The following is a 19,759-nucleotide window of genomic DNA, read 5'->3' on the forward strand; positions in this document are numbered from 1 at the left end:
ATGGCTTTGGCAGTCATCTAAATGGATTCCTGCTCTATTCTTCCGTTTCACGTGCTCCCATCAACATGGCGTTGGAGGCTTTTCCACACGGATGCATATGGCCGTAGGTCTTCATTTGTGCTTCCGTGTCATGAATGTTCTATGATGCGAACACGTCACATGTTATGTATCCATTCTGCTCATGGGCATTTGGGTTATTTCTGGGCTTCTTGACTAATTCTCATGGGAGTGTAGGTAAAGGAGTTCCTAGCCTAGTATGAACCTAAGTGGAATTTGGAGGGCCATGGACTGTCAGCTTTTCTAGGAAGTGATGGCTTGTTTGCTGATGGGGTTGCCCCAATTCACACCAACAATTCATGAGGGTCCCCAGGGCTTCATAACCTTTTTTCTTTTCTGTTAAGCTCTTAACAATTGAAGTATAACAGACTCAGAAAAGTGTACAAAACATAAAGCTAATGTGTTATTATACAGTAAGCATAGGGGTATCAACCGCCCAAATAAGAGAGAATCGGTAACACCCCAGAAGCTTCTCTTCTGCCCCTTCTCAATATTTATCTTCTCCCTCCTCCCCAAAGGTGATCACATCTCTAACTTCTAACACGTTAGTTGTGTTTTGCTCATTTTTGAAAACCGTATAAACTGAATTCATTCAGTGAGTATTCAATTATATCCTTCCTCTTCTGTTCAGTTTTATTTTTGTGATGGTTTCCCATCTTGTGTGTAGGTTTAGCTCACGCAATTTCATGGCTGTATAGCATTCCATTGTATATCCCTCTCCTGTTGGTAGACATTTGGGCTTTCTATTTTTTGCTACTACCAATGGCACTACTATGAAAATTCTATATATTCTTAGTGCCACATGCACAAGTTTCTGTTGCATATGGAACTCTACCAATGGAATCGTCATATTATAGGGTAAACATGTTGAACTTTTATAGATAATGGCAGTTTCCCAGATAGCTCTGCTGCCTTGCTACTCCCCCAGTATTATAAGAGCTGGTTTTGCCACAAATCCTCTTGAATTCTTGGTACTGTGTTTTAAATTTTGACTATGTAAATGGATGTAGAAATGATTTCTCATAGTTTTAATTTGCATTTTCCTGATGATAAAGAGTTAAGTGCATTTTCACGTGGTTGTACACTATTGGAATATCTTATGAAGTGCCTATGTATGTCTTGTGCTGATTTTTCTTCTGAGTCGTATATTTAAAAAATTGTATTGTTTGTCAATTTATAGAGATTAAAAAAAATTCTACATAGAAGTCCTTTTCTTGATTGTACATGTTACTGAAACCTTTTCCCGCACTGGGGCTCAGCGTTTCCCACTCTGAATGAGATGTCCCCATGAACAAAGATGTCTCAATGAATGAGAAGTCTCGAAGACAGATGTCTTTGAGTTCAATGTCACATTCTCTGGAGCTGTGTGACCCCATGCCTGCTGCCATTTGTGGTTGAGTGTTAACAATTAGGAACTGGATGCCTGTCGGATTTACAAAAGATGGGAATGTGCTCAGACCACCCAGGCAAACAAAACTTAGTCGCTTTCCAATGTGAACTCCCAAATGACAACCTTTCACGATTAACTTGTTCCCAGACTGAATATAAAAGAGGGGTGAGCTTTAAAACCAAGCTGGGATTTTAAGAATAAACACTGTGCGGATTATACAAAGGTGCTGATGCTATTACCACCGGGGGGAATGGCCAGCTCTCCAGAGGGGAGCCCTTTCATGTCAAGCAGGAGGATTAGCCTGGAGCAGAGCCAATGGCTTTGGGCTGCTTTGAGTCTGGTCCTGGTTCCCTTTGGCCCCTATCTGGATCATTAGGCTAAAGTCTGCTTTGAGGGTCACCAGCGTGGGGGTCCTACTTAGTAAAATGTGGACAGCTCAGCTCTGTGCTTTGTCCCTCATTGGGGTGCTATGAATGTTTGGGTGAGTGAGTGAGAATGTGGCAGGCAGGGAAATAGCACCCAATGTTTGGATTTAATAATTTATCTTTCAGTGAAAGGTAAGATATAACTCCTAGAACTGAAGAGAGCTATGGAGAAATTCTTGTATGTATTGAGAAAACTAAAAAAAAATCCCTTTCTCCTTTTCCTTCAATATAGTTGATGACTTCTCTTAACTTACTGTTATGGTATCAAGAAGAGATATCGTTAACAGTGAGCGCGACTTGAAAAAAAAAAACAAAGATAGGAATTGTATTGAAGGGACCCATAGAGTGCTGATCAAGATGAATAAATAAAGATGTTGCCTTTATATATATCACAGTGAAACTTCAGCCTAACACTAAGGCTAGGAAAGAGGAAAGTCCGAAAGGCTTTAGAAGACTTTATTTTCTTAAAGCTGGTGTGTGAGTTAATCCCTCAGAAATGTGTTCTGTAAAGGTTGGATTAAAAATGATCTCTTCTTTAAAAAAAGAAAAAGGTAGCACATATGGCTACCTCTTCTTCCTTTTCCAAGGCCCTTTAGATCATGGAAAAAATACTAGAAAGCGGATTTAGGAAAGAATACCATTTTGGACCAGAAGTCCGACAGTGTCTTCTGGAAGATGGGAAACTGATGGAGCACATCCAGGTTGAACACATATGTAGGGTAGGAGTGGTTCTGGGTGCTTCAGATGACAGATGCACAGGGGGCCATCACGGTGAGTGGGCAGCTGCACTTGGCTCAGTTGGGTAGCCTTGACCTCTTTCTCTGGTTCCTCGTGAGCAACAACAGGCTTGAGCTGGAGGTACCCCGTGTGGGGGCAACACCCAGAAGAATTACAGCCTTCAGTTTAAAATCAAGTTTCTAATACACACATTTCTCAGATGGCATGCCCCACCACCACTCCTTCCCTACAAACCTCTGGAGGCCACTGCATTAAGCAGATAATGTCAGATGGAATAATGTCCATCCGTGAATCACCCGCCACTTAAGGAAACATCAGTTCTGTGAATGAGAGATTCTGACTCAGCAAACCAAAGGACCCTCACCAAGAAAGCAGCATAAACAGAACAAATGGGATGGGACTTTAGAGGAAACAAAGTGGGATTTCCTCAGAGGAACAAGAGAATTTATTGCGTGAAATAGGAACGGGCAGCTATTTCAAGAGCCAAATAGATATTACGTTGGAAGTGAAATATTTAATTGGTATTTAAAAAAAATCTTAAGAAATGGAAAGAAAAGCAAGATGCATGCAGCTGAATAAATTAACAAAGTCGAACTAAGAAATAATTCAGAAAATGGACGCCTGGGTGACTCAGTCGGTTAAGCGTCTGCCTTCAGCTCAGGTCATGATCCCAGTGTTCTGGGATCAAGTCCCGTGTCAGGCTCCTTACTCAGCAGGGAGCCTGCTTCTCCCTCTGCCTGCCACCCCCAACCCCCAGCTTGTGCCCTTTCTCACAAAGAAATAAAATCTTGAAGAAAAGAAAAGAATGTAGTACAAAAAGAGAATGAAACAAAGGTTATAAGGCATGGAAGACGGACCTAGGGGTTTCAAGATCCATTTACTTGGGCCTCAGACCTATTCTAGTGAAATTTCAGTCACTTGGTTGAAAGAGAAGGTCTCAAAAGCCTTTGGGGAGAGGGAAGATGGAATACTGTTTTGACTGAGAGCATGATGACTCTTGAGGGGGAGAGGAGGGAATCCATCTATGGGCAGACGGTTGGGTGGAAATAGATTTAATACTACAATATAATTCTACATGTTGGAAATTAAAAAAATCCTGTTGTTTTCTTTGGCAAACTCTCCTTGATTGTTACCTCTTTATCCTTGGAGAATGGTTTGGATTCTCTAAGATACGTTTGAGATTTAGTCAAAAGTGGAGTCTTTGAAATACTGCACGATGCTGCTTTGAAAGTTAGCCCCAGAAAGTTTCTTGGCCCTCAGCACTGCAGCGCCTTTCCCCCTCGTGGCGGCCAAGACCTTGTTTACCACCCTGGAGGACAGAGCTGGGATTAGTGGCTGAGATTTCCTTTCAAAGTCCAGAGCTTTCCAGTGGAATGGTTAACCGTCCTTCCTGTGCAGATGGCTTTGTTCAGGCTTGCGGGTAGCATAACAGGATTGCCCGTATTCTACCCTGAACAAGAGGGAATGCTCTTTGCCCTGGATAATCTTTTGAAGTGAGTAGGAAAGAGCAGATGCTGAATTCTATTTCAAATTAAGATTGAATTTGCAAGTCTTTACTTATTGGTAACTTGATAACCTTGATTAACTGTACGGGTCACTGGAGTCCTCAGAGTACACATAGGTTTTTTATGGAACAATTAGCCAGGGAACATGAGCTCTGATTCCTTAGCAAAGAGCTCCTCATGGTGATCAGTGTTACTGATTATTATTATATAGGGATCTCTGGGTTTTGTTTTTGTTTTTATTTTTTAGTGTAGGATATCCCATTTTATTGAATCAGGGGACTTTAGATTTCTATAATCTTCTGTATTAACACCTTAAACTTTTGTTGTGTGATTCTAGAGGTCAGAGCCCACCAGTTGCTGAATTTAACTTACTCCTGAAAGCTCACACTTTGGAAACCTATGGGGTGGACCCCCACCCATGCAAGGTGAGTGGTCCTCCTAGCAGGCTGATATACAACAATTGTTTTGCACACAAGAGAGTTCATCAGCGTGTGGGATATTTCTACAGGCTGGCCCATTGCCCCTAACTGGAAGGGACAACAGTCAGTAGGCTGTAATCACAAGTTCTGGTGGTTGATTTTCTCCGTTGTGAGCCTCCCAACTGCTTGCTAATTGCTATGTAGTAGTCACTTTCTTAAGTTAATATACATGATTCTTTCATCCATCAAATGGATGGTTCGACCCCTTAGAAGTTACAGGGTCCAAACAGATTTATTCTCAAGACCCTTGTCTGCAAGAAGGCAACATTAAAGGAAGAAAAAAAAAAAGACTTTAAATTATATTTTGACATTAGGAATTTTTTTGGTTTGTTTCCTTTGCTCATATTATTTGGTGGTATTTCTCCAAGCATGTATCATATCAGAATCACCTGGGGTCCACAGAGCTACTGGGGATACAGCTGGGGAATATGCTTTTTTAACAAGCCCCCAAGATGATGCACACATTTTCCAGAAATGTATTATGAAAATGGTTTTCTTCTTTCTATGCTTTAAACTAACTGTGCATCTACCAGACACTAACTAGAATTCTAAACTAAGCATTTATCTCAGGCAGGCTCTTAAAGGTAAGTTCTTGAGTCCTGCTGGACATTTCTTTACCCATGTGGGATCAGGTAATAGTATTTGATAAAGTGCGAGTTTTGTACTCTTAGTGCAAGCTGTTGATTAGACATACCTGGGGGGTTTCCTGGTCCTGCTACCCAATAACATCAGGATCTGTGGTGGAGCAGACCAGGCTCTCCAGATGATTCCAACATGCAGCCGAAGCAAAGAGCTGATAGTACTTGTTCACATTGACATTTTTCTTTTTATCGGCACAGTTATTTTAGCATATTTACCAGAATCCTCTGCCTTAATGATATAAATCATTTGATTCCATTTTAAAGATTATTTATTTGACAGAGATCACAAGTAGGCAGAGAGGTAGGCAGAGAGAAAGAGAGGAGAAAACAGGCTCCCTGCCAAGCAGAGAGCCTGAGTAGGGACTCGATCCCAGGACCCTGAGATCGTGACCTGAGCTGAAGGCAGAGGATTAACCCACTGAGCCATCCAGGCACCCAGTTTATTCCAGTTTAGTGAATTAGATTTTATCTATAATTTTGAGCCTTTATGTTTTATTTATTACTTGGAGATAGATTTGATTTTTGTTGCTGCCATTCCTTTGCTTTTACTGACCTATGCTTAGTTTTTCCGGTTGAGGCTAGAAGCAAAGTAGGCATTTCTAGACATGTCTTTACATTAAAACTACCAGGAATTTTTTGTGGAATTTAATCAAGTTAAATAAGGGCTTTAGTTTCATAGCATCTTTGATTTTAGGACTAATGATGACTGAGCAGTTTGCCCACATTACAGGATAGATCTGAGAACATGGGTGGTCCCAGGATACACTTAGAAATAGACACAGAGCTTTGGAACTAATCTTCCTTTTTCCAGGATGTTCCTGGAGAAGGTCTCTTCCTCCAAGGAAACAGCTACATATTCCCAGACCTTCCCCAGATTTTAGAAGGACTATCCTTGGAAGTCCCATCTCAGAAAGTCAGTTTATTGCCAAGATCAATGAAATTAACCTGAAATTAATCCAGGGAGAGGATGAATGGGAATACCATTTATCATATATTTTATATTTCTCAATCCAAATGTTTTTGTTTCTCTCTCTCTCTTTTTATTTTTTCAGGATTCAACGGGTACAACAACATTTTTAGGATTCACTGCTGCAGGCTTTGTGGTATTCCAGGGAAATAAGCGGATCCATTTGATAAAATGGTAAGGACTTCTTTGGGAAACCAGCTTACCACTTTTCTTAATCTTGCTTTTCTTTCCCAGCCTTTGATTCTTTTTTATTTGGAAATATCCATTAGAATGTCTAGTATTCATTTCTTTGCTGTGGTACTTCATTATTAAAGGATTATTCATCTATAAATAAAAGCCAACCTAAACCTCCTCCAGACCTCAGGAGACCTGGGATGTGTCTTGGGCTCAGGGTCTCTGTCTCCAAAGAGAAGGTGTCCAGTGTTTCCTCATCAGCAGCTACTGATCTGGCCAGAGAGGTGACCTGGAGTAGGAAGGGGCAGGGAAAAGGTACAGGTTGCCTTGAATAATCAGGACGCTCTTCTCCTGTTTCCTCCTCTCCATTCTCTTCTGTTGAGTCCTTGTTGCAGACACATCCCATGTTACCAGTATATCAGTGAAGATGCTTTTGGCTCGAAGTAACAGGGGTGACTGCTCACGGTGGCTTCCAAATAAGAGGACTGATTGTTTCACACAGCAAAAGTTCCAGAGGTTGGGCATTTCCATGACCCTTTAACTTAACTGCCTGACAACATTGTGAAGGACCTGGGTTTCCATTTTCTTCTCTGTCACAGGGTAGTGGCTTTTGTCCCCAGTCTCATGGTCCTAAGTTGACCATGCAAGCAGCTCTGTTCATCCCATCTTCATACAGCAACACCCAGAGCCTGAAGGAGAACATCCCCTTCCATGTGTCTCCTATTAAAACAAGGAGAACTTGTTCTACAGAAGCCCTGTAGGAGACTTCCAGTATATCTAATACCACAAGATTGGGCCACACCCACCTACTTAAAACCAATCCCTCAGAGAAAAGTGAGAACTCCATGACTGGGCTGGTCAAATGAAGGCCCACCTCTTGTGGCTGGGAAGAACATAATCTGCATGAACATGTCACCTTGAGAAAGCAAAAAGTCCGCGAGTCATGTCAATACAGAAGTGGGGGGATGGAGCAGAGTAGGTGACCAGCAGGGCCCATGGTGTCCATCATTCAAGGAGAAGATGGTTTGGGCAAAGAGTGAGAAGGCTGAACATACATGGAATATTATAAAGTCTTAGTCTTGTTCATACCTTCAGCTTGATTCAGGTTCTGCCCTGATGGCCCCTGACAGGTTTATCAGCCCCCCAACCCCATCATGTTTCACTGGGTGGTGGGCTCCCCGCTGTGGCCTGAAGTCCTTCCTGATGGGCTAATGAGCATCCACCTTCAGTCGTGGGTTGGAGATGCTCTTGCATTTATCTGAACCTCAGTTTCGTGGTTCTCTTAGCTTCAGGATTTCCGGCACCCCTTTATCAACATGCCCACTCTTGCACTGTCCTCTTGGCAGCTCCCCCCCACCCCATCACCTTTCAAATTTTCTCTGTTGGGCTTGCATCAGCCAGCTAATGTCCTCCACTCTTACAACTACTCTTTTTTCTGAGATTCCCCAATTTCATCATCTCTTTCTTGACCTCTCTATCATTGCCTTTTGTTCAGCTCATGCTTTGTGCTCCCCTCTGCTCCCACTTGTTCTTTCTCTACAATGAGTTTTCTCAAAACTCTTTTTCACTTCACTTTTCTGAGTCTCCATGTACTCAATTGTAAGATGGGAGTCCATTACATCTGGCTGCCTTACAGGGAGGAAAGGAGTTGGGGGAGATACAAATGCAACCATGTTGTGAGTGGTGGGATTTATGAACTCTGACATCTTGTGGACATCTAGCATGGTGGGGTGACCAGTGTTCTTCCCTGTGTTTTCTGCACCTTGGAAAGAAGGGTATTAATCACCCTTCAGGCCATTCCAGAATAAGCTCCCTAGGGATTCCTGTTGACTTTGGGAAGCATGGATAATTTGGGGACTTCTCCCATCCTACCCTAGGACCATAGAAGGCTTGCAAGGGAGACCCTTAGGTTTCTGAACTGCTTGAGCTCTGAAGTAGGGGAGAATCTGACGTGTCTCAAATACAGATTATTTGCAAGTCTATGTCACTTGGGTTTCTGTTTCTTTCTGGGCCCAATGAAGGCTTGAAATAGACAATTCCCAGGCCATTTATTTCTGTTTCTACATCATGATGTTCCTGGTGGGATGCTGATGTCATCCCCACCCCTCTCCGGTCTGCCTAGGCATGTGTATTTGGAACAGTTGTGGACATGTTACCAAAACAAATTTTATTCCCACATTAATCCTAGTTTTGTTTTTTGTTTTCCAATATCCACTGAGCTGTGTTACTCGTGCAAATCCTCTCCTAAGTTCAAACAGCTTAATGTGGCCATGCTATTCTTTTTCCTGCAGGAAAAAACACAGGGACACAAATCAGTCTCCTAGAAATTAGATCAAAGGAGTAAAAATAGAATTGTGTCCTCTCTTTACACATATCTGTTCACCAAGGAGGTGACCTGTGGTCCCCATTTCAGGCACATTTTAATTGAGCAGCTCCTTAAGATAGAAACCCGAAGTCCCTCCTTTAATTACCACATGTCAAGCTGTGGTGTCAAGCTCACAATTTTGAGCATCTCAATATTTAACGAAACTCTTCTCTCATGAACAGGGAGAGAAGAAATGAAAATTTTACAGGCTAGTGTGTGCGTTTCTCGAAGATAGATGTGAAAAGGAGAGGGAGACAGATAATGTGAATCCATATCGTTTCATTACCTAGACCTGAAATAACCACATTCTTCCTACCTCGCAAAGTGGGCTGGCCAATTAATATTGTTTTGGCCCTTAATGTTCACAACACCTCCAGAGCTCCTTGGAGGAAAGATGCAGCTTGACTGTAAAAAATGGAAGAAATAATTCTGAGCTACCTCCAGATCCTATCTTGGGAAGAAAATTGCTGTATAATTCACTTGGGGACTTTTCACTGCTCATTAGGCCTTCACTGATGATAAGATAATATCTTGTTTCATTGCAGTCAGCTTGGTATTTGCGAGTCAGCCAGATTCCTGTGGGAAACCATACCTTGGTTAGTTGCCACTTTTTTTTTTCTTCTCACCCAAGAAGATTTTCTTTTCTTAGGCCAGATGTCTGCAAATTGAAGTTTGAAGGGAAGACATTTTATGTGATTGGCATCCAGAAGGAGGTCAGTGACTGCTTTTCTAACCTGTAGTGTGTGCGTGTGTGCATGTGCGTGCACGAGAGGGATGCAGGCGTAAAACGTACATTTAGTATTGTACCCCCAGAACACCATGACTTTAAAGTTTATGATGATAATGGGAGCTGTATGCTGAACATTTTAGAGATAAATAGTGGACTTGCCCATTTGAGAACTAAGTCAAGGAAATGGGTCTGGCAGAGAAAGACAAATACCATATGATTTCACTCATATGTGGAAAACTTAGGAAACAAAAAAGATGCACATGGGGAAGGGAAGGAAAAATAAAATAAAATGAAAACAGAGAGGCAAACCATAACAGACTCTTAACTACAGGGAACAAATTGAGGGTTGCTGGGGGATGGGGCAACTGGGTGATGGGCATTAAGGAGGCACGTGATATAAGGAGCACTGGGTGGTATAGGCAACAGATGAAACCCTAAACTCTACCCCTGAAACTAATAGTACTCCATGTTAACTAAATTGAATCTAAATAATTTTTTTTTTTTAAATGAAGTCGGTGAGCAATGCTTGACCATATACTGCTATATAAAAAATATATTGGGATAGAAAATGGAACCTTCTCTTGAAACTAATATTATACTGCGTGTTTACTAACTGGAAGTTGAATTAAAAAATGAAAAAGGAAAATGGAAGCTGCTCCTACCCCCTAATCTGCCAAAATATAAATTTAGGAAACAAGCGAAGAATACTTCCAGGGCTAGATATTCAATCACTACTTGTGAGAATTTTATAAATTCTCATGTATTTAGAGTCTATACATTCTGGGAGTCTTAAAGAAACTAGTGGATGCAGGTTGGGTTCATTAGGGAATGCATCTGAGAGGAGGCCATCATAGAAGCTTTGAGGTTCAAGGCTAGGTCTGGAGGTTTGCAGATTTTCTTGACTAATTTTCAGGTCAAGCACCTGTTACTCAGCATCAGCAAATAAGTTTTTCAAGGAAACCAAGTCTGATAGAGAGGTGGGTGATTCCTGGGTGGTTGAAAAGCATCGTGAGGCTGTTTTTTGTTCGAAACAGGGCCCAGCTAGATTCGTGATGCCTGTAAAGGGTGATGGTGGTGAGTGGGGGTGGGGCACCATTTCAACAGCACTTTAAAGACCCTAGTAATGCCCAAGTTACTTTTAATCTGTTCATCAGGTGGGGGGATGCAAATTGGTAAATACCTAAAGAAGATAAACTTGTTTCACATGCCCTTTCTTGTTTTATCTTTTTTATTAGAAAAAAGCCATGTTGGCCTTCCATACTTCGACACCAGCTGCCTGCAAACATCTTTGGAAGTGTGGGGTGGAGAACCAGGCCTTTTATAAGTATGTAGCTTTTATTCATTTAATCATAGGTTGTAAAAGCATCCATGGAATCACTCATGTTTTGCAGATAGCTGCATATTCCTTTTAATTCAGTTCTTTTCATTATATTTAAGGGAATGCTAAATTCAGTGCACTGTGCAGGGCGACTCCCACCCAAGCCTGAGCTCCATGTTGGGTGATGCCCATAGAATGCAATGGGTGCCCCCTCCCCTTTTTTTTTTGGCATTGCTATTTTCTTTCTTTCTTTCTTTCTTTCTTTCTTTCTTTCTTTCTTTCTTTCTTTCTTTCTTTCTTTCTTTCTTCCTTCCTTCCTTCCTTCCTTCCTTCCTTCCTTCCTTCCTTCCTTCCTTCCTTTCTATTTTTTAAAAGATTTATTTATTTATTTATTTATTTGACACGGAAAGAGATCACAAGTAGGTGGCGAGGCAGGCAGAGAGAGAGAGAGAGAGAGAGAGAGAGATTGGAAGCAGGCTCCCTGCTGAGCAGAGAGCCCAATGCGAGGCTCCATCCCAGGACCCTGGGTTCATGACCTGAGCTGAAGGCAGAGGCTTTAACCCACTGAGCTACCCAGGCGCCCCTTTTATGTGTTTTTTTTTTTTTTTAAAGTTTTTAAAATTTTGGATTGCTGTTTTCATTCAACATAACAGAATCTGTTTTTGGTTGGGTGTCCCCCTCAGAAGCAGACCTTGAGAAGAGTTGAGTGCAAGAAGCGGAATGTGGTTTCTGAACAGATCAGTAGCAGGGTAGGGAAGGGAGGTTGGGGCAGCAAGCAATATAGAGCGTGTTATCCATCAGGTCACTCATCAGGGTAGCTGTGCTAAACTCTGCTGGGGAACTCTGTCAGGCTGTAGAACTTGCCCCAGAGTTCTCCCACTGACCAGCAAAGGGCCTGGGCTATTTGTCTACCAACTCCCCATTCATTTTGGTTGAAGGCCACTTCAGAGGGAAGAGTTAATACTCTCTGGCTTACTCTGAGTGTGAGTGACTGTGTGCTTACCACCAAAGAAAGCAAGCTTTGGCAGAGACTCACAGGTGTTTGTAGGAAGAAGGCTTCAGCATTCGGGGATGAGAGCCAAAGGCTTGTGGATGGAATGTGGTCAGAGGCTAGGATCATGGAAAGTCCGTACTGGACAAGACTTCAGAAACCAGCCATAAAGCTCTCAGGTTTCAAGAGAGCTTCAAATTTCGGATCTTCCCACTGAGTTCCAGGTTCTACTCTTTGAGACACACTTACTAATTAGAAGAGTGGTGGTGAGAGACACAGTCAGGAGCCCAGGCCAACCCTGCCCAGGGTGTCAGATGGCCTCTGGAGCTCATCCAGGCAGCCGTTGCTTCGTCTTCCCTCACACTGAATTCCTCTGTACTCATTAGACTCTTGTCTCTGAAAAGGCTGAGTCTCTGAATCTCCTGGGCTTTGGCTGACAAGGATAGGAGAATGATGGTGTGGACAATCTTTTTCAAATCGCTTTTTTTTTTAAAAAAGTTATCATATAATGTATTATTTGCCCCAGGGATATAGGTCTGTGAATCATTAGTCTTACACAATTCATAGCACTCACCATAGCACATACCTCCCCCAATGTCCATAACCCAACCACCCTATCCATCCCCTCCAACTCCCAGCAACCCTCAGTTTGTTTCCTGAGATAAAGAGTCTCTTATGGTTTACCCCCTTCCTGGTCCCATATTGTTTCATTTTCTCCCTCCCTAACCCCCACCACCCCTCACCCTGTCTCTCAAATTCCTCATATCAGAGATATCATATGATAATCATCTTTCACTGACTGACTTATTTTGCTTAGCATGATACTCTCTAGTTCCATCCACATCATTGCAAATGGCAAGATTTCTGGTTTTTTGATGGCTACATAGTATTCCATTGTATATATATACAACACATCTTTATCCAATCATCTGTTGATGGACATCTAGATTCTTTCCTTAGTTTGGCTATTATGGACAATGCTGCTATGAACATTCGGGTGCATGTGCCCCTTGGGATCACTACATTTGTATCTTTAGGCTAAATACCTGGTAGTGTGATTGCTAGGTTGTAGAGTAGCTCTATTTTCAACTTTTTGAGGAATCTCCATAACTGTTTTCCAGAGTGTCTGCACCAGCTTGCATTCCCACCAACAGTGTAGGAGGGTTCCCCTTTCTCTACATCCACGTCAACATCTGTTATTCCCTTACTGGTTAATTTTAGTCGTTCTGACTGGCGTTAGGGAGTATCTCACTGTGGTTTTGATTTGTATTTCCCTGATGGTGGGTGTTGTTGGCACTTTTTCATGTGTCTCTTGGCCATCTGGATGTCTTTCTTTGCAGAAATATCTGTTCATATCTTCTGCCCATTTCTTGATTGGATTCTTCGTTCTTTGGGTGTTGAGTTGGATAAGTTCCTTATAGATTTTGGATACTAGCCCTTTGTCTGATTTATCATTTGCAAATATCTTCTCCCATTCTGCCAGCTGTCTTTTGGTTTTGTTCGCTGTTTCCTTTGATGTGCAAAAGCTTTTGATCTTGATGAGGTCCCAGTAGTTCATTTTCACCCTTGCTTCCCGTGGCTTTGGCGATGTTTCTAGGATGAAGTTGCTGTGGCTGAGGTTGAAAGGTTGCTGCCTGTGTTCTCCTCAAGGATTTTGATGGATTCCTGTCTCACGCTGTGGTCTTTCATTCATTTTGTTTGTGTGTGATGTAAGGAAATGGTCTGTTTTCATTGTTTTACATGTGGCTGTCCAACACTATTTGTTGAAGGGACTGTCTTTTTTCCATTGGATATTCTTCCCTGATTTTTCAAAGACTAGTTGGCCATAGAGTTGTGGGTCCATTTCTGGGTTCTTTATTCTATTCCATTGATCAATATTTCTGGTTTTGTGTCAGTACCATACTGTTTTGATGATGACAGCTTTGAAATAGAGATTGAAGTCTAGAATTGTGATGCTGCTAACTTTGGTTTTCTTTTTCAACATTCCTCTGGCTATTTGGGGTCTTTTCTGGTTCCATATAAATTTTAGGATTATTTGTTCCATTTCTTTGAAAAAAAATTGATGGTATTTTCATAGGGATTGCATTGACTGTGTAGATTGCTTTAGGTAGAGTAGACATTTCACAATACTTGTTCTTCCAATCCATAAGCATGAAACGTTTTCCCATTTCTTCGTGTCTTCCTCCATTTCTTTCATGAGTACTCTATAGTTCTCTGAGTACAGATTCTTTGCTTCTTTGGTTACGTTTATTCCTAGGCATCTTATGGTTTTGGGCGCAATGGTAAATGGGATTGACTCCTTAATTTCTCTTTCTTCTGTCTTGTTGTTGGTTTAAAGAAATGCAACTGATTTCTGTGCATTGATTTTATATCCTGACACTTGACTGAATTCCTATATGAGTTCTGGCAGTTTTGGAGTGGAGTCTTTTGGGTTTTCCACATAAAGTACAATATTACCTGCAAAGAATGAGAGTTTGACACCTTTTTTTGCTAATTTGGATTACTTTTATTTCTTTTTGTTTTCTGATTGCTGAGGCTAGGACTTCTAATACTATGTAGAATAGCATTGTTGATAGTGGACAGCCCCGCTATGTTCCTGACCTTAGGGGAAAAGAATTATATTCACTGTGGGTTTTTCATAGATGGTTTTCATGATATTGAGGTATGTACCCTCTATCACTACACTGTGAGCAGTTTTGATCAAGAAAGGATTGTCAGATGCTTTTTCAGCATCTACTGAGAGTGATCATATGGTTCTTGTTCTTTCTTTTATTAATGTATTGTATCACATTGATTTGCAGATGTTGAACCAACCTTGCAGCCTAGGAATAAAGCCCACTTGGTTGTGGTGAATAATCCTTTTAATGTACTGTTGGATCCTATTGGCTAGTATTTTGGTGAGAATTTTTACATCCGTGTTCATCAAGGATATTGGTCTGTAATTCTCCTTTTTGTCTGGTTTTGGGATCAAGGTGACGCTGGCCTCATAAAATGAATTTGGCAGTTTTCCTTCCATTTCTATTTTTTGGAACAGTTTCAGGAGAATAGGTAATAATTCCTTAAATGTTTGGTAGAATTCTCCTGGGAAGACATCTGGCCCTGGGCTCTTGTTTTTTGGGAGATTTTTGATGACCGCTTCAATTGTCTTACTGGTTATGAGTCTGTTTAGGTTTTCTATTTCTCCCTGGTTCAGTTTTGGTAGTTTATACGTCTCTAGGAATACATCCATTTCTTCCAGATTGTCTGATTTGCTGGCTATAGTAGCTCATAATATGTCCTTATAATTGTTTGTATTTCTTTGGTGTTGGTTGTGGTCTCTCCTCTTTCATTCATGATTTTATTAATTTGGGTCCTTTCTCTTTTCTTTTTGGTAAGTCTGGTCAGGGATTTATCAATGTTATTAATTCTTTCAAAGAATCAGCTTTGTTGATTCGTTCTACTGTTCTTTTGGTTTCTATTCCATTGATTCCTGCTCTGATCTTTATTATTCTCTTCTACTGGGTTTAGGCTTTCTTTGTTGTTCTGTCTCTAGCTCCTATAGGTGTAGGGTTAGGTTGCATACGTGAGACCTTTCTTGTTTCTTGAGAAAGACTTGTATTGCTATCTACTTTCCTCTCAGGACTGCCGTTGCTGTGTCCCAAAGATTTTGAGACAATGATGTTGTGTTTTCATTCTTTCCATGAATTTTTTCAATTCTAATGTAATTTCCTGGTTGACCCTTTCATTCTTTAGTTGGATGCTCTTTAGCTTCCATGTATTTGAGTTCTTTCCAACTTTCCTCCTCTGGTTGAATTCTAGTTTCAAAGCATTGTGGTCTGAGAATATGCAGGGAACGATCCTAATCTTTTGGTACCGGTTGAGACTTGATTTGTGACCCAGGATGTGATCTATTCTGGAGAATGTTCCATGTACAATAGAGAAGAATGTGTATTCTGTTGCTTTGGGATGGAATGTTCTAAACATATCTGTAATGTCTATCTGGTCTAGTGTGTCATTTAATAAAAGCCTTTATTTCCTTACTGATTTTTTGCTTAGATGATCTGTACATTTCAGTGAGGAGGATATTAAAGTCCCCTACTATTATTGCAGTATTGTTGATGTATTTCTTTGATTTTGTTATTAATTGGTTTATATAATTGGCTGCTCCCATGTTAGGGGCACAGATATTTACAATTGTTATATCTTCTTTTTGGGCAGACCCTTTATGTATGATATAGTGTCCTTCCTCTTATTATAGTCTTTGGCTTAAAATTTAATTTATCTGATAGGAGGATTGCCACCCCAGCTTTCTTTTGATGTCCATTAGCATGGTAAATTGTTTTCCAGCCCCTCATTTTAAATCTGGGGTTGTCTTTCAGTCTAAAATGGGTTTCTTGCAGACAGCATACTGATGGGTCTTGTTTTTTGTTTTGTTTTTGTTTTTTTATCTATTCTGATACCCTGTGTCTTTTGATTGGGGCATATAGCCCCTTTACATTCAAGGTAACTATTGAAAGATGTGAATTTAGTGCCATTGTATTGCATGTAAGATGACTGTTACTGTACATTGTCTCTGTTTCTTTCTAGTCTGTTACTTTTAGCCTCTCTTTGCTTAGAGGACCCTCTTTCAATATTTCCTGTAGGGCTGGTTTGGTGTTTGCAAATTCTTTTAGTTTTTGTTTGTCCTGGAAGCTTTTCATCACTCCTTCTATTTTCAGTGACAGCCTCGCTGGATATAGTATTTTTGACTGCATATTTTTCTCATTTAGTGTTCTCAATATATCATGTCAGTCCTTTCTGGCCTGCCTGGTCTCTGTGAATAGGTCTGCTGCCAAACTAATATTTCTACCATTGTATGTTACAAACCTCTTGTCCTGATCTGCTTTCAGGATTTTCTCTTTATCACTGAGACTTGAAAGTTTTACTATTAGATGACAGGGTATGGATCTATTTTTATTGATTTTGAGGGGGGTTCTCTGTACCTCCTGGATTTTGATTGTTGTTCCCTTCCCAAATTAGGGAAATTCTCTACTATAATTTGCTCCAATATACCTTCCGCCCTTCTCTTTCTTCTTCTTTTGAGATCCCAATTATTCTAATATTGTTTCATCTTATGGTATCATATATCTCTCTCAAATTCTCCCCTTGTGGCCCAGTAGCTGTTTGTCTCTCTTTTGCTCAGCTTCTTCTCCATCATTTGGTCTTCTGTATCACTAATTCTCTCTTCTGCCTCATTTATCCTAGGAGTGGGAGCCTCCATTTTTTTTTGCACCTCATTAATAGTTTTTTTTTTTTTTTTTAATTTCAGCTTGGTTAGATTTTAGTTGTTTCACTTCTCCAGAAAGGGATTTTATTTCTCCATAATGGGATTCTCTAGTATCCTCCATGCTGTTTTTGAGCCCAGAGCTCTAGTTCTGACATCTTACTAATGTCTGTATTGATTAGGTCCCTAACCTTCGGTACTGCCTCTTGTTCTTTTTTTTTAAGGTGAGTTTTTCTGTCTTGTCATTTTATCCAGCTAAGAATAGATGAATGAGAGAACAAAATACTAAAAGGGTAGCAATGACCCCAGAAAAATATCCACTAACCAAATCAGAAGAGACCTGAAACTGGGGGGAGAAGAAAGGAGAAAAAATATATATATAATATTTATCTAATATAATATAATCTATTATATAGATCTATTATATAGATTATATTATATACAAATATAATCTATTATGTATAGATTATACCTATAATATAATCTAATATAAAATATCTAATGTATTAGACTGGTGAATAGAACAGAGTCACACATTTGATTTTGGGGGTATTTTGGTCTATTAGAAGAAACTGCCTCCCAAAATTTTAAAGAAAGAAAAACATATATATACAAAAATAAGGGTAAACACAATTAAGGGATGGAATATGACTGTAAAGGTGGAAATAAAGATTCTAAAAAAAGGAATTGATAATATAAGAAGTTGGTTGAAAAAAGAAAAAAAAAAAGAGAAAAGAATGTGATCAGCCTGGAGACTAGAACAAAGCCATGTGCTAGATTTAGGGTATATTTTGATCTATTAGAAGAAACTGTATCCCAAAATTTCAAAGAAAGAAAAACCTGTATGTATACAAAAAATACAGCCAAATTCGATGAAAGAATAGGAGTGTAGCAATGAAAATTAAAGAAGATTTTTTAAAAAAACGTATTGGCAAAATAGTTTTAAAATGTTAAAATAGGAAAGAGGAAAAATTAAACATTGAATAAGAAAAAAATAAAATTTAAAAAATTTAACTTTGAGAGGCTAAAGAATCATGGAGGAAAAGACATGAATTTTATGTGCTGTATTCCTGTAGCTCTGAAGTTCTGCAGTTCTCACTGATTATTGAATTGGTCTTGGGTGGATGTTCTCATTGATCTTCTGGGAGAGTGGCCTATTGTATTCTCAAATGTCTTTGCCAGAGGTGGAATTGTACTGCTTTTGCCAGGGGCCAGGTTCAGTGGCCTGGTTCAGAGAGCTAATCTGCTCAGGTTTGCTCTCAGGAGCTTTTGCTCCTGAGGAGCAAAGAGCTTGGGGCTCCACTCTTCAATGCGCCCTCATAGAAAAACAGTCAATCCCTCCCATTTCCCTGGTCTCTGACCGCACTCTGAGCTCACCCGGCCTGTGACTGAGCATTTCTGTCTCTGACGCACGGCCCCATTTGAAGTCCCCAAGCCCAGCAGATTCCTACAGAGCACTCCTGTGCCACTTCTTCTGGAGGAGGAAAGAGGGGGTCTCCCTGGTTCTGCCCTTTGTGGAAGTCCCTGCTGGAAGAGCAGTGGCCTAAGCCTCGGATCATGGTTTAAGGTAACCCTGGGCTGAGAGCCCACTCCTCGGCTCCGTATCTGCAGCTGGATTCCCCACTCCGATACCTGAGAGATGTGCTACACTGAGGCACCCCGGGTCTTTCTGTGACAAGGTGGGTCCTGAGACCACAGTGTCCCCACAAAGGCTCTACCTTCTGCTTAGCCTCTGGAGTGACTTGCCTCAGTGGAGCAGTCTTATAAAAGTAGTGATTTTGTGCTCTGCTGCTCTCCTGTTTGCAAGGACCTGGCCCTTCCTCCTGCGGTCTCTCTTCCCATGTAACGCCTCAGATTCACTTCTCTGCATGTCCTACCTTCCAGAAAGTGGTCACTTTTCTGTTCCTAGAATTGCTGCTCTTCTTCTCTTTGATCTCCTGTTGAGCTTGTAAGTGTTAAGAATGGTTTGATAACTAGTCTACGGCCATACCACCCTGAACGCGCCCGATCTTGTCTGATCTTGGAAGCTAAGCAGGGTCGGGCCTGGTTAGTACTTGGATGGGAGAATGGTTTGATAACTATCTAGCTGAACTCCTGGGACCCAATGATATTGAAGTCTCCTACTCCTCCTCGAATCCTTTTAAGTCACAGAACTATTTTCCTCAAACAGAAGTGTAGGCAAAGCCTAGTAGGTAAAAAAAAAAAATAACGTAGAGGAGCTGTGGTTGTTAGTGAGGACCAGAGTTGGGATTAGGACTGGAGACCCTTTGCCTGTTGCTCTCTGCTTCTCAGGAGCTGGGTGACCAGTTGTCTGTATTTACCTGGCCTACCCCAGGCTTAGCATTGAGAGTCTTGTGCCTTGGGAGAACTCTCTGTCCTGGGAAGATACTATCAGAAGTACAGTTTGAAAGCCCTTGGGTGAGATGACCTCCAAAATCCTGTGAGTGAGGATATGTATCAAAAGACCTTTCCACAACCGTCTTCACCTCATGACATCAGTGCATCCTGTGGGGTGTTTGGAAACTGGCATATAAAGGCATGTGATTGCTCTCAACTTATGTCCAGGCCTGTCCATGTCCATGAGAGCCGAGAGAGGGAGATGCAGAGGGTTTGATTCGTTTTTAATTATTTGAAAAAGTGAGATCATATACCATAAAAATCACCCTTTAAAGTATATATTCAGTGGTTTTTAGTATAATTCACAAAGTCACGCAACCGTCACCCCTATCCAATTCCA

At 40.9% G+C, this 19,759-nt stretch overlaps 1 protein-coding gene across 2 annotated transcripts in view; it reads left to right on the top strand.

The window, feature by feature from the left end:
• The window catches only part of FRMD3 (FERM domain containing 3), a 310,077-nt gene that overhangs the window by 208,739 nt on the left and 81,579 nt on the right, over positions 1 to 19,759 (top strand). For both annotated transcript variants that reach the window (XM_059141925.1, XM_059141924.1), the window contains exons 7-10: positions 4,453 to 4,540; positions 6,288 to 6,376; positions 9,391 to 9,454; positions 10,707 to 10,795. In XM_059141925.1, coding sequence (XP_058997908.1) covers positions 4,453 to 4,540; positions 6,288 to 6,376; positions 9,391 to 9,454; positions 10,707 to 10,795 — 330 coding nt within the window. The remainder of the gene's footprint in view (positions 1 to 4,452; positions 4,541 to 6,287; positions 6,377 to 9,390; positions 9,455 to 10,706; positions 10,796 to 19,759) is intronic.

The sequence above is a fragment of the Mustela lutreola genome, chromosome 12 (genome assembly GCF_030435805.1).
Source record: "Mustela lutreola isolate mMusLut2 chromosome 12, mMusLut2.pri, whole genome shotgun sequence".
Classification (NCBI taxonomy): Eukaryota; Metazoa; Chordata; class Mammalia; order Carnivora; family Mustelidae; genus Mustela; species Mustela lutreola.